The sequence below is a fragment of the Charadrius vociferus genome, unplaced genomic scaffold (assembly GCF_000708025.1).
Source record: "Charadrius vociferus isolate BGI_N301 unplaced genomic scaffold, ASM70802v2 scaffold767, whole genome shotgun sequence".
NCBI lineage: Eukaryota > Metazoa > Chordata > Aves > Charadriiformes > Charadriidae > Charadrius > Charadrius vociferus.
The window spans coordinates 78,872-92,600 of record NW_009649076.1 but is presented as its reverse complement, the minus strand read 5'-3'; the positions used below and the strand labels follow the sequence as shown (position 1 = coordinate 92,600).

The window sequence follows — 13,729 nt, the reverse complement described above, 5'->3', positions numbered from 1 at the left end:
GCTGTCCCCGCAACCTGGCCCTTGCCAGTCCCACCCTTTGTTATCCATCTTCTTGCTTCGAGTGATCTCCTTTGATTTTTCTTCGATGGCCCTTCTGAGCAGAAAAGAAACAACCCCAAGTGTTGCAAACTTGTACAAAATGTATGCTTTTGGAGAGTCTTGTGGCTTGTTCCAGGGCATTAGTTTGGCCACTGGGAACAGAGGAATGGACTAACCAGATTATTGCCAACAGTGCAGTGGGACCATCACACCTTGTGTCTTACGGTCTGGAACAGCTGCCCGTCACATTGGGAGTTATTTGCACTCTGCAAAGAAAAAAATAACAGCAGCAGCAAGTGCGGGGACTCTATTGGCCACTTTTTGTTTAAACATAAATAGATTCCTAGGTTTAGGGATTTTAATTTTTTTTTTTCTTCTTCTTCTTTTTCCAGTGTCCTGACCAGTAAAACTCCAGTGTTTCTTTTAAGAGAGTCCAGATACTTGGTACTCCCTTCTAGCACATTTTATTTCCTTTCAAACCTGCCCTAAAGAAGATGACATTATTCAGAAAGGCAGATTTGGACAAAATTTTTAGGGATATTTGAGGGATGGGCAGTAGCAGTGATGAAGCCAGGGCTGAAGAAGAATGCTTTAATTGGGGCACAGTACAAGGTCACCCCGTGTTTTGTAGCGTGTTTTCACCTGTCAAGTAAACCTCTGAAAGTCTCTTGGTATCACTGAAGAAAGGAAGGTGTTCTTTCAAGTAACTAGAAGATAAATCACCAAGCGGGTTACTCTTTGAAAATCTGCCTGTAAGTTCATAGATGGCCACTGCAAATCGTGGAGCATCATTGCCAAGGGCTCTGTTTCTCACAAACTGCTTAATGAGTGGTGAAAACATTACTGTCGTTAATTTGATGGGGAACGTGATGGCAGATTAACCGTTTCCGGCATGATTAAAAAGGATTGTTTCTTGTACTGCCACAAAACTACCATCTGGTAAGATTTGCCGTGTGAAAAAGCCTATGGTCAGCCGAATATGTAATTTCTTCTCAGCAGATAATGTGTCTGTGTACGTTTGAATTGACTGAGACTCGTCAATATAGCCGTGTTAGGTCTTTTAATGACAACACAGTATTCCTGGCAGGATGAATGAGTGCTTGTTACACAGACTCGGAATAATTCCCTTTGCGTACATGCCATTGCGCTGCAAAGCAGGAATTAAAATATTCGGGGAAACCACAATCATATGAAATTTTATATTCCTACACAATCATTCCTACAAAATGCGTATTTTTTCTCTTTCGTGTACTAGGAGGCGCTACTTGTTTGGGGAGTTCATCTCGTTAAGGAAAGATGAAAGGGTAGAAGGGGTTGGCAGGGAATGACTTGGGAATAACTTCTTCTTTAACTTCATCTTCTTCTTCTTCAACTTCTTCTTCTTTAACTTCTTCTTCTTTAACTTCTTCTTCTTTAACTTCTTCTTCTTTAACTTCTTCTTCTTTAAAACTTCTTTTAGCTCACTCAAGACTCGTATGCTGGCAAGTAGGCTGTCTTACCCACAGATAAATGTTCTGAAGACGTTGTGAAATATTCATGGACAGTCTTATTACCGTTTGCAGCTGTTGACATCACATAAAACAGCTAGTGTTACTTGAGAGCCATTATTGACAACTCTTAGATGAGACGCCAAAGCTGAAATAAGAGTAGAGTTTGGCTATTTATTTTTTCTTAAAGGATGTGGGTGTGATGAAAGTGGTGAAGATTTTGCCTTTGTTTCTATTACAGATGGAATGTCTGGCGTGATTAGAAGTATCTCATTTATTTGAAGTATAACTTGAAATTCCTTTTACTGTTTGATTAACAGCATTGCCTTAATATCTTCCAAGTTTTCGCTAAGCCCCATGCTTTATAATGTGACATTCCCAGGAAACAGGAGGCATCGTCTGTCAGGAGACAGGAAACATGCAATGATTAAATGCATTTTATTGTTTTCTGTGAAACTGTGCCCAGTTTTCTCCCTCTTAATGTGGGCAGATGGAATTTTCAAGAGCTTTTGTTGTTACACTGAAAAGATTTAGGCCTCATTTTTACATATAATATTTCTGTAAACAAAACATATTTTAAAAAGACAAAGGTTACTTAGTTTTAGATGACACATTATAAATTATTTATTTATTAGCTGAAACATCAAACTAGAAAAACTGGCTTGATTTCTTTCATGAAAACAAATATCAAAGTTTCTTTCTTCCACTCCTGTAGCTTGTAATACCAATAATGGGTTTTTTGGGGCGGGGGGAAGATGCTCGACCAGATATAGCAGCAGCAACAATAATTACGTTTTGCAATTTCGCTTTATTAAGACTTTAAATCTCACAAGTGGCAGCTGTCCTGGTGCCCGAATGAATTCTGTTTGAAACAGCATGGATGCCACTTAACTAACCTTTACAAGCCTTTGTGTGTCTCAGGATATCGGGGTGAATTACTGCCCCCAGAACGCGTAGTCCCCGAAAGACCGTTCCTCTATAACAGTTGCAGTCTCCTTCATGAAACTGAGCTTCAGGTTCTTGATGTTTGCCCAAGCAGCTTAGAAAATGAGAAAGTTTGAAGATATCGGTGGTCTCGGGTCATGCTGTGCGGTTCTGCAGGCCACCCTGCAGCTCTGGCAGGCTCGTAGAGTCGTAATTAACCGTCGGGAAAGCGGCTGAAATCTCCAGGCAGAAACTGGGGAGAGAAACCGCGTTGCAAATGGGAATGAAAAGAAACATCGACATGTCGCCTGGCAATGTAATCTGCTTTGTGAGTCTGCTGGGGAAAAGCAAACGGTGACTTCATATAGACAGAATTTCCTGGGGAAAATAATTTTCGACCTAAAAAAAAAAAAATAATTAAACCCTGTTATTCAGAGTATGTGCAAAAAGGTTACCGTGCCAGATAAACAATGATCATTTCGGCTTTGATGCAACATGAATTACTTCAGAGATTAATGATCATTACCATCTACGCGTATGAGCTTGTTTCCAGTTTCTGGCTGTCTCCGTGCTTCAGAAATAAGAATTTTTTTGCTGATCACAGAAGGATGTTGGAACATGGGTGAGACAGCCTCATATGATGTGGAGTTTGGACAATGGAGAGTTTAAATTAGGATTTGCAACTGTCAGGCATAAGGCCACAGAAAACACTTTTTCAGCTGAAAACGCATAGCTTACAGTCAAGTCAGTAGTTATATTTAATGATAAACTGTCAGGCTGTGATACATAGCTGTGACCAGAGAGGATGGATAAAGGAATGGATAAAAGGAAAATGGATAAAGGAACAGAGAGACCATGCTTTAGAAAGTACCAAAGAAATTTGTCCCTTACCAGTATGTGCGACAGCAAAAATGCGATTAAATCTAACTGATTAATCACCTTGATTTCTATTTTTTCATTTATTTATTTTTTAAATCTTGCCTGGAGTGCCAGTTTCATTAAATGCATTAATTGCTTGCGGTTTGCAGTGTTTCCTGAGTGGAAAATGCTTTCCTCTTTATTGTGCCATCCAGCTGCTGGATCCCAACACGTAACTGCAATCTAACTTGTGCGTGTGCTTATCTCTGTCCCTTCTGTGGTTGGTTTAAAGGTGATGACACAATGACAGGAGATGGAGGAGAGTACCTTAGGCCAGAAGACCTCAGAGAACTAGGAGATGACTCTTTACCGAGCAGCCAGTTCTTAGATGGTATGAACTACCTAAGGTACAGCTTGGAAGGAGGACGATCTGACAGGTATTTGCCTGGACATGTATCTTTTCTTATGATAATTCTGCACGCGGTTTGTTATAAATGTTTGAAATCCCTTTCTTGGGGTCTTTAACTCAAGGGAGGCATGGGATGAACTTGTCAACATTTCTTCATGAGGTACGTCAGCGTGGCAGTCGTCACTTTGTAGGAGGAAGGTGTGGTCGGGAGGAATATTTCCTGACCGGTCCAGAAATGAATACGTTTGGCACTGATACTGTACTCAGAGTCTGGTGAAGAACTTGGTTGTGATTTCTTATTTGGTTCTTGAAAAGGCAGAGCTTGCTTTATTGTCTTTGTGGTCGGGCAAAGGAAGAAGAGCCTGGCTGTCTGCGGGGGGGGCTTCTGAATCATCCCCGTCTCCTCCTGTCATGAGTCAGGGGATGGGCGGGTAGTTGGATACGGTGTTTTAGCGTTACTTGAGCCGACTTTTTAGAGCAGTTTGGCTGTAGGTAGAAGGAAAGGAGCAACGGGCTTGGTCATTCCGCATTGGACTGGCAGTGAGTATATTGTTAGCAAGCACATGGACTCCTTTTCATCATGGTTGATGAAAACTGTGATGCAGGAAAGAGCAGGAAAAAAAATCATTTTCCTTTTACTGGCACAATACGGTAAATATGCTGTAAATTAAAAAAAAAAAATAAAAAATTAGAAAAATGTGTTCAGTCCAGAAAACTTACTGATATGCTTATACTGAAGAAGTTGAACTTAAGCCTAGATTTATTTGTGAAATAATAACGCCTGCAGCTTTATTTTTTTATTATTATTATTTTAGAGAATGTCACTATAGTCTACAAAAAATACGGAGTTCTCTTTTCAAAATGAGAGCCTTTACTAGTGAGCGTAAGTGTAGGCTCGAACTGGCAGATTAGCACCCCAGTTTGAGTTTAGAATGGGCTACCCAGGCGTTCCTGTTTGCAAATGCCACTAGTGTAAATCAGCAACGTCTCCAGACTTACTGCCTTTAGAATTGGGATTCACTAAAGGGGGGAAAAAAAAAAAAGAGAGAGAAAAAAAAAAAAGTTGAGATCTTGGCAACAGAAGGAATTTTTAACGTAGCTCATTCTCCAGTCTTGATTGTTATTCTGGCAGCGTTTCCGAAGCTCAGTGAAATCAGTAGGATCCATTCTGTTTACTTGAGTAGGCTATGAATTGCTCCCGGGACAAAAGATGTCAGGAAACGGTTCGCTTTGCCTCCCAGCCTGTGTGAATCCCTCCTCATTCAGGTCTTCTAAGCTTGGAGTCTTTGTTGGTTTTTAGACAGCTTCAGTGAATCCACTGAAAACGCAGTGACTGTGTGGCTTTTTAAGTCTCAGAGGATGTTTGTGAACTACATCAGAATGCTTAAAAATCAAACCCTTTTATCACACACTTTCGAGCGGCAACAAAGTTTTCCTCGTTTTCAAATTTTAAGATGTATAGAAATGATCGTGCAGGCAAGTGTTAAGCCAGTTTCTGCTCCCATTTAGAATATTTTAGCTTTTAAATACTGTCAGTGAATGTCGGTAGGTTTTCACTGGCATGTAATTATGTGTTTTGTTTTGTGTTGTGTGAAAATTATTTCGCATCCTGTACCAAGCATGATTATAATGAAATGATGCAAAATTATAAAGGGAGAAAGAACAAAAGAAAAAAGTACGTCTTTCTAACTCCACGGTCTCACTTTCTGTCACTGTCAGGTTACCGGTTGTAAGAATTTTCACATAGACTGCTTAAATTACTTTGCTTTTGCTTTAATGTGATTTTTCATTGCGTTATACTGCCTTTGGTTTTTCAAGAAATTCAGTAAAGCAAAATAGCATTAGCAGTCTAGACTCATGTAATCTTACGCATTAAACTATTTGATTTAAAAACATGTCATTTTCTTTTATAACCATCTTTCCTATTTATTTTATTTCTCTCTCCCCTTCATTCTTTTTTCATATGCTTTCATTAGCACCATGCCCAGGTAGGTATTACATAGCATGAAAACATGTTGTCTCTATATCCTCTTATGGCTCCCGTCTCTCTTCATCCATTTTGGAGGCCTGCTGTATGCCGGAAGGTTGATTTGGAGAACCAAATGAACGACGCTGCCGTTGGAGATAGTTATGGTCTCAAATGAGTATGATATGGAGGGGTGAATACCGATCCGACAGTGCTCTCTCTCTGGAAAGGCCACAGTCCCACAGAAACTTCGACGATTCCAGTACAGATAGCGTTAGCAAGGATCGGGGATGTTGCACTAGATCACGCCAGCTGGTGGCCATTTTCCTTCTCTACGTGGGGAAGCAGTGGTAGAATAAAAATTAAAGAGAATGGACTACACTAGGTGGATTCTCCATCTGGATATTGAGAGGCAGAACTAATTCGGGCCATATCAGATCACCAGTGTTTGAAAAGACATTTCATTGGAAGGCCCTTCCGCTTTTCCAGTCTAAGACAAGCGTGAGGAAGGCTTTTGGTCTTTGAGTAGAGAAACGTTTTCAAGGCTGATTTATATAGTTTTCGATGATGTCAGGTTCTTTTCCCAGCATCTGAAACAACATATACTTCCCACAACAAGAGATGCACTCAGCTGAACCTCGGGCTTGCCAGAGCTCCCTCTAGGCTGGCAGGTGGATGTGTACTGCAACGTGGTTTCCCGGTCATCCAGATTAGAAACTTGGCTAGAGTGTGCTGCTTTTATTCTGATTACCACCTGGGCTTTATTCAGAGCTTAGACGAGGTGGGTGATACGTGCCTGTGCAATTACCTAACACGGGCAAGACGCGTTTCTTATCCTCAGGAGCTTTGTAGCATTCCTGGGTTCCACAGTTCAGTTTCTGGGGCTGAGTAGAGGGCTGTTGACCCCACAACCCCTGTGACTTAAGATTCATCAACCAGATTCGGAAAGAATCTGTATTTAGACATTAGTTTTGTCTCTGATTTAGGTTTGGGGTTTTTTTACGGGATTCTCTAAGACTTATTACAATAATAAAAAAGTGCCACTACACTTCCGTAACTGGACTGGCGTTTCAGTCGGTACCTTCATATCTAAGTCGCAGAAGCGCAGACCTTTGAACTACTGGTTTGCTCTTCGTTTAGCTGGTATAGCTGACAGAAGAGGGGCAGCGTCATCTGAACAGTAGTTTTGAAATTAAGGGTAGCAGAAAATTTAAACTTCAAATTTCCTACAGACCTCAGTCATGCTTTTGCATACCTTTCCTGTAGATAACATCCGTACCCTCAACGTATTGGATATTTACTGGAGCTTAAGTAGAGGTACCACCTAGTGGATATGTACTGGGCTACTTGTAGTGGTGGTGGCAGCAGTGCCCAGTACTTGCAGGAGAATATAGACAAAATCACCGTACAGATAACCAGTCAAATCTAGTCCACGCTTCCTTTCGTTCAGTATCTATCCAGGACATGACATGAGCTGAATAGCAGAACCTACAACTTGGATGGTGAACCTCTTACAAGCATTGCATGGCGCAGCGAAGCAGTTCGGAAAGTGTCAAACCGTTGAAATGAATAAAGGATAATGACGGCAAATGGGGTCTGCTGCTGAGGCTTATTTTTCAGCCAAAGAACAAACGTTCGCTGGAGCGCTCTTGTTACAAACAAGCAAGGTGTACTCGGCCAACCCAAATCACTCTAAAATGTTTCACCAAAATACTCTTCAGTCAAGATTCCCTTTCATAATTTTTTTCTGCAATGTTGTATGCAGACAGTTAGGGTCAGCTTCTGTCCCCACTGAAATTTTGTTGGTTGTTTTAATGGAATCAGAATGGGATTCCAGAAATGCACAATTCCACTAGTACCAGCCTTACATCTCTCACCTCTTCCCCGTGTCTGGGGGAAAGACATTTCATGACATGTAAGAGAGAGATTATTTCTTGTTGGTTTGTTGGTTTTTTTTCTCAAAACTTCCCTAAGGCTGGTACTTGTGTAATAGCTATCTTTGCTTTCAGTTTTGTACAATCCATCTAGTATGCTGAATAGGCCATTGGTATAAATCAATGATCAATAGCATTGATTAGTCTTCAATGTCATATATTTCTCATAAAAATAAGAGAACCATTTGCTTCTAAAAATGCATACAAAAACAATTGTTGAGTGAACGTAGCTATTGTTAAAAAAGGCTGACTGGTCTGAATCAGATGGTAAAATATGATTTCCAACAAGATCTGCATTTAAAGCACTTGAATCTCTTGTCCATAACATTCACGACGATTTTATTGCTAACTGCTGAAAATGAATTGTCCCTTCAAAATCTGTGTATCTGGATAAATGGCCTATTGTTCTGATCCAGTGTGTTAGTCATGATGAGTGCTACTCATGGATGTGTAAGCCATGAAAATAAAGCTGCTTCCTTCAGTTACACGTACTGTAGTCCTCAAGGTACAGAACAACGTCACAGAGTACACGTACGACATCTGAAGGTGGTTGATCTGTTTTTGAAAAATCACCATTGTAATACTGCTGCGAGTGAACATTTAAAGGACAAAACTACTACAATTCGGTAGCAGAAACCCCATTTACCTCAATAAGTCCTTCTGTGGTGTCTTATTTGTCCTTTTTTTTTTTTTTTTTTTTTGCTTTTTGCTAGTGGATACCGCAGTTACATTCCGAGCCAGTGCTTGGAAGCAGCTTATTTACTGCTTTGCATCTCTCATTGCTACAGCAACCAGTTTTCTGTAGAGCTGTGTGTACTTACAAAGCAAACGGTGCTCACATTCGGACTGCCTCTCTAAAGATGCTCTTGGCATACAGAGGAAGAATTTTGTTTTACACAGGAGCTTGCGGCTGGCCACAATTCACCTCGCTGTGTGTACCTTCCAGGGGACGATACCAAGCTTCCTTATTTCCAGCGTTAAGGCGAGAGGGTAGATCGTAACAAAGCTTCAGAAAGGGTCGTTTCAGCTTTTCTTCAGGTGTTAGCCTTCTGGTTTTCCATAGCGGTTTGCTAGCGTGACGTAGCAGGAGAGAGAACTTCTCCAAAGAGCCTTACTTAAAAGAAATTCATGCTCTTTGTTATAAGGAAACTATCGTGCCACAAAGCCAAGTGTAAAGTATTTGTGAGTATAAAGTAAACTGTCATCTAGATTAGTCTCTAGGTTCTGCATTTTGAAGCAAATAAGTCGGTCAAAAGACTTTGTGGCCCTTGGTGGGAAAGGTGGCACAGCACAGATTGGTAAAGCTCTGTTTTTTCCCCCGTGACTGTTATCTACTCCCCCTGGAAGCTGCATCATATTGCTAATAGCACGCTTTTTTTTCGTTCTCCCACTCGCTCTTATCATGACACCTTTACAACATCATCTGTACTGCCGATATATTGCTATGGCATCCTACCAACCTCCCAGCCTGCGATCCTTCAGTTCAGACAGGTCCCACACGTTGAGCCATGCCTCCTACCTGAGGGACAGCGCCATGATTGACGACACGGTGGTAATCCCCAGCCAGCAGGTAAGCAAATGCTCTTCAGTCCGCTTATCGGTTGGATAAATACAGAAAGATGAAAAGATTACAGTTTAGATTGTATTCACGATGCCGTGCCGTGTGTGCTGCTTTGTTTGTTTTAATATAAATCTAATTTTCGTTGATATTTAATGGCAAATTATGCTGTGCCATATTAAACTCTATTCCAAAATAAAGAGATATAAACTCTATTCCAAAATAAAGAGATGTGTGAATATAGTACAGGGACTGTCTTTATAATGCTCTACATTTTAGCTGATTTTTGAATGATGGTAGCAGCCGTTGGGCTAAATATTCAGGTCATCTAATGAACTCAATGCCATTGTTCTCAAAGATACTATCCGGAAGCACGCTTGTAGTTAATAAAAAAAAAAAAAAAAAGATTTAGAAAATGCCACTTTGGTAAATCACAGCATTCTTTTCACTGGGACCACTAACATATCAGTACTTTGAGCAAGTACAAAACGTTACAATAAGGGGTTTCTAAGATCTTAATGCTATTATTACTCTTTTGTGTTCTTTTTTTTTAAAAAAAAAAAAAGTTAAAACGCTTTAGGCACTACTACGCAAAATACATCTTCTTATTGTTTGGTTGATTAATTGATTTTATTGTAGTAAAAAGGAGGGTTTTTTGCTTACCAAGGTAACAACTCTGGCCAAAGAAGCTGAAAGGAATTCATATCGCTTAAGCTGGGGCCCTGAAAACTTGGACAATGTGGCTCTTTCTTCCAGCCCTATTCATTCAGGGTGAGTGTATCAATTAGCATTATATTAAAAAAAAAGCGAAACAGAATACCTGCGGTGGCAGCAGCTTCAACTAATGCTTAACTAGGAGTTGTATTTTAATTCATTGCCTCCTAGAGCTGTTAATAAATGGTTATGCTCTCTTAAGCTCTGACAGTCAAGCGAGCCTGAGTACCAAGACCATCCACTGAAATCACTGCACGTCAGTGGGCTTTCAGTCGAGTTCAAGAGGAATGAACGAGATAATTGACACGTACACGCGTGCCTTTGTGTGGATTTTCTGGAGGAATAAACACAGTGCCTTTTTAAAGTTAGTGATGATTGAGACCAAGGGCCTAATCGCTCCAGATGGCGAGTGCTTCCTGTGCTCGTGAAGTAGCTTAGGTACGCACCGACTCCAGTGTTTGTCACGATTGCTAAAAAAAAAAAAAAAAAAGAAACCAAGGATTTTAAATTACATGAACCGTGTAACAGACAAACAACCTAAACATCATGTGCTTTGCACGGATTTGGCCACTCTGCTCCTGCGTTCTCACAACTCACTCTTCGTAAGCACTTGCATTTAGGCGAGCTCATTGAAACCCAGTAAGACAGGTCAAAGTGCAGGGCCAGCCAAATTCATACTCACAAAGCTTATCTTGGCTGCCCTCAAAATCTGTGAGTTCATTTGGATTAAGCGCTCTTACTTACCGTGTTTGAAGTAATTTGGTTCTTTTCTACGCTTGTGTCTTGCCGTCAGATTTGATGAGGCGTGTGCAGATGAAATTCATAAGAAAGTGGTATCATGAAGAAGCATTTCATTTCTGTGGAGCTGCGTTGTACGCAGCAGGGCAGGACGTCACAAGGAGAAAGATTTTCTTTTTATTTTTTTGTTAATCTCAAATGAGTTTGCAACAATCTCACAGTCCATATCTTTCAAAAAAATAGCACTGGAGTCCCATTTGGAATGACAGGCAGTCCTGGGCTAGAAGAGGAACAGTATTGTCATAACTGCGACGGCAAATTGGCTGATTTGTGACATATCTGAGCAGTTTGTTCGCTGGTAGCAGGATATTTGGCTGTGACCAGTGTTGTTTGGATTTGCTTTTCTTGAGCTCTAAAATTAACCAATTAAATGAAAATACTTGATGTGTACAGTATGTATGTGTTTATATATATATATATGTCAGTATATGGGAGTTTTAAAATTGCTTTGGTGGTTTATTCTAACCCTAAATAGTTTACAGACTTTTTCCAAAGGATGTATTCCTTTTCATTTTCGGAAAGGTATGACTTTCCAGTGATTGCAGAGGATGAACTAAATACTTCCTAGAAGAGTGGCTTTTATTCCTTGGATGTGCAATCATTTTTCTTTTAAAAAAAATATTAGTGCTATTTAGATCTGTTTGGATGACCAGAATGCCAGCAGTTGGGTAAGAATATCTGATTTTAAAGAGGAGCGACGCTCTCTGCAGCCTCGTATGAAATAGTAACATTTAACACAACACAAATTACGTTCTTCTTTTTATATATACCTACTAACTTGCCACTAAATATTGTAATAAAGAAACCTATAATAAGGATTACTTAACCTTTGGAAAAGACTGTACAACGCTTCGTTTTTATCTTGCTTAGATTTGTCCAGGTCATTAAGTTACCGTAAACTGTCGGGGTGCATCTTGTTTACATCTTGTTTTTTAGGAAAATACATTGGCTTCTAGAGTTGAGGCCCTTATTTTAGGACCTTTTAGGACCTTATTTTAAAAGTGAACCGATTGTAGAAGTGCCGTGCGCACGATTGTTGCGTTCACTTAGCTGGAACATCACCTACACCCTCCTTCATACACAGACACACACCGTTACGAGGTTCTTAACGAACTAGCCGCACTGCTGACATTTCAGGCGCACACACTGAAGTAGTATATATCTGTCGTGAAAGAATACTCTTAGTGTTTGAAAAGAAGTCCTGTATAAACATTGTTAGTGGCTTTAAGGAAGGGTATGGCCTTGGTTTTGCCCAAAACGCTGGAAGTTGCTTGAATTCAGACCGTGTTGGTATAAAGTAACACATCAGCAACGTATTGGACAGTAATTTGTTTGGCACGGATGATCTTAATGACATATTCTGTGCAATCTGAGGGGAAAAGAAATGACGCTGTGCTCTCCCTGCACTGCTTCAGTGGCTGACCCCAAATTGTTGTTGGGTTCTTACCCATCTCCCATTGTAGGGGGGTGTTTCTGTGGATCACAGTGTAACACCCCCAAGCGAAGGGATAAATCGATAGAGAGATGTTCTCTCGGTGTGGAATTTCGCAGGCGTATATTTCAGCCTTTGCATAACTAACCCAAACTCCTCCCCTCTCGGAAATTTCAGAAGGGGAAAATGTTTTAACCATCCATGTAAAATTTAAATGTACCTATTGTTCCAATACGTTGGTAATTTCATCCATAAGGAAAGAAAAGCAATATCTTTGCTCAGAGTCTTTGGCAGCCGTTTGGAAAACAAGAAAATAATTAGGTAGTATTAGGGTATATTATGTATCACTTCCTTCTGAAGCCTTATGAGAGACAAAACTAATGCCTACATAAATGCAAATGCGTTTCACAGTTTTAATCTCATACCTCCCAATATCCTATTGTAGAAGAATACGTATATTTTCATTAAGTTGGAAGGCAAAAAAACCCACTGAACAAGATTTCACTGGCAGGATTTAGTCGTTGCTTGACAGTATCATATTCTTATGTCTCTGTCAGCCATAGTAGTTAAGCGTGAATGGTAAAAACAAGGCCGACTGTAAGATTTTAAAGTATAAATCACCTGAAAAATGATGTTGTTTTAATACCTGAGTTCTGGTGACACAGTAAAAAAAAAAATAAAAATCCACAATATAGTTGCATAGATTATGTTTCTAAGGATTTTACTGGCAAGTATGTAAAAGTATAGCAGATAAGAAGAGGGGCAAATCTGACATGCTGCATGGCACTGTGAGGAAGGAGCTTTGAGTCGATGCTTTGATATTAACTTGCTTTTGTGTTCTAGAGCAAGACCTGTAGCAGCTCTGCGGTTTTCCCAACTCTGACTTGCTCGCAGTAAAACTCCTTTTTAATGAAAGATACCGATTTTTTTTATATATATATATGATTTGATGAATAAGTGCCTGTTTGACTAATAAATGATCCAAGCGTATCAGTACTTGTATCTGACAAACTGAAACAGTTGGGATATTATTAGTGAATTTACCTTTCTGGAAGTTGTTGCTTCCGTCAATGGAAAGGGGAGAAGGATGAGGGAGCGGGCAGCTCGTACTGTGACAAATAATGTGAATTATCATTCTTAGCTGCATGTCTGCAAAAAAGGAGGCTGGATCCTTGCTAACAAGGTAAACAAAATATATTTCGAGTGTTGTATTTCGAATCCGTAAAGTTGCTTTCCCCAATGTGAGATTAGTTCCCTGGAAATAGTTACGGAAACAGGACCTGGCAGCGACCAGCTGATAGTCATTTCTAAAATGTGAAAGTCTAAATGATATCAAATTATACTGTAGCCTTTATGACCTTTACTCAGAAAGTTACAATAAGGAAAAACAGCAGGCGTGTTTCATTCAGAGCAAATCGCTGTTCACGTCGGTGGAAGAAAATGGCAATGGAGATATATATATATATAATAAAAAGTTGGCCACTTAATATTAAGAGCTGAAAGAGGTCAAACTGAGCGTTTGAAATTTGTCATTCTGTAGCACAGAACAAAAGGAGGACAAGAAACATGTTCAAATGGAAGAAAGTGGAGGACAGAATATATTGATAGGA

At 40.0% G+C, this 13,729-nt stretch overlaps 1 protein-coding gene across 1 annotated transcript in view; it reads left to right on the top strand.

The window, feature by feature from the left end:
• Window positions 1-13,729, top strand: part of ANK2 (ankyrin 2, neuronal) — a 313,778-nt gene that overhangs the window by 245,495 nt on the left and 54,554 nt on the right. Inside the window, exons 24-26 of the mRNA XM_009888182.1 lie at window positions 3,601-3,745; window positions 9,085-9,187; window positions 9,843-9,946. Coding sequence (XP_009886484.1) covers window positions 3,601-3,745; window positions 9,085-9,187; window positions 9,843-9,946 — 352 coding nt within the window. The remainder of the gene's footprint in view (window positions 1-3,600; window positions 3,746-9,084; window positions 9,188-9,842; window positions 9,947-13,729) is intronic.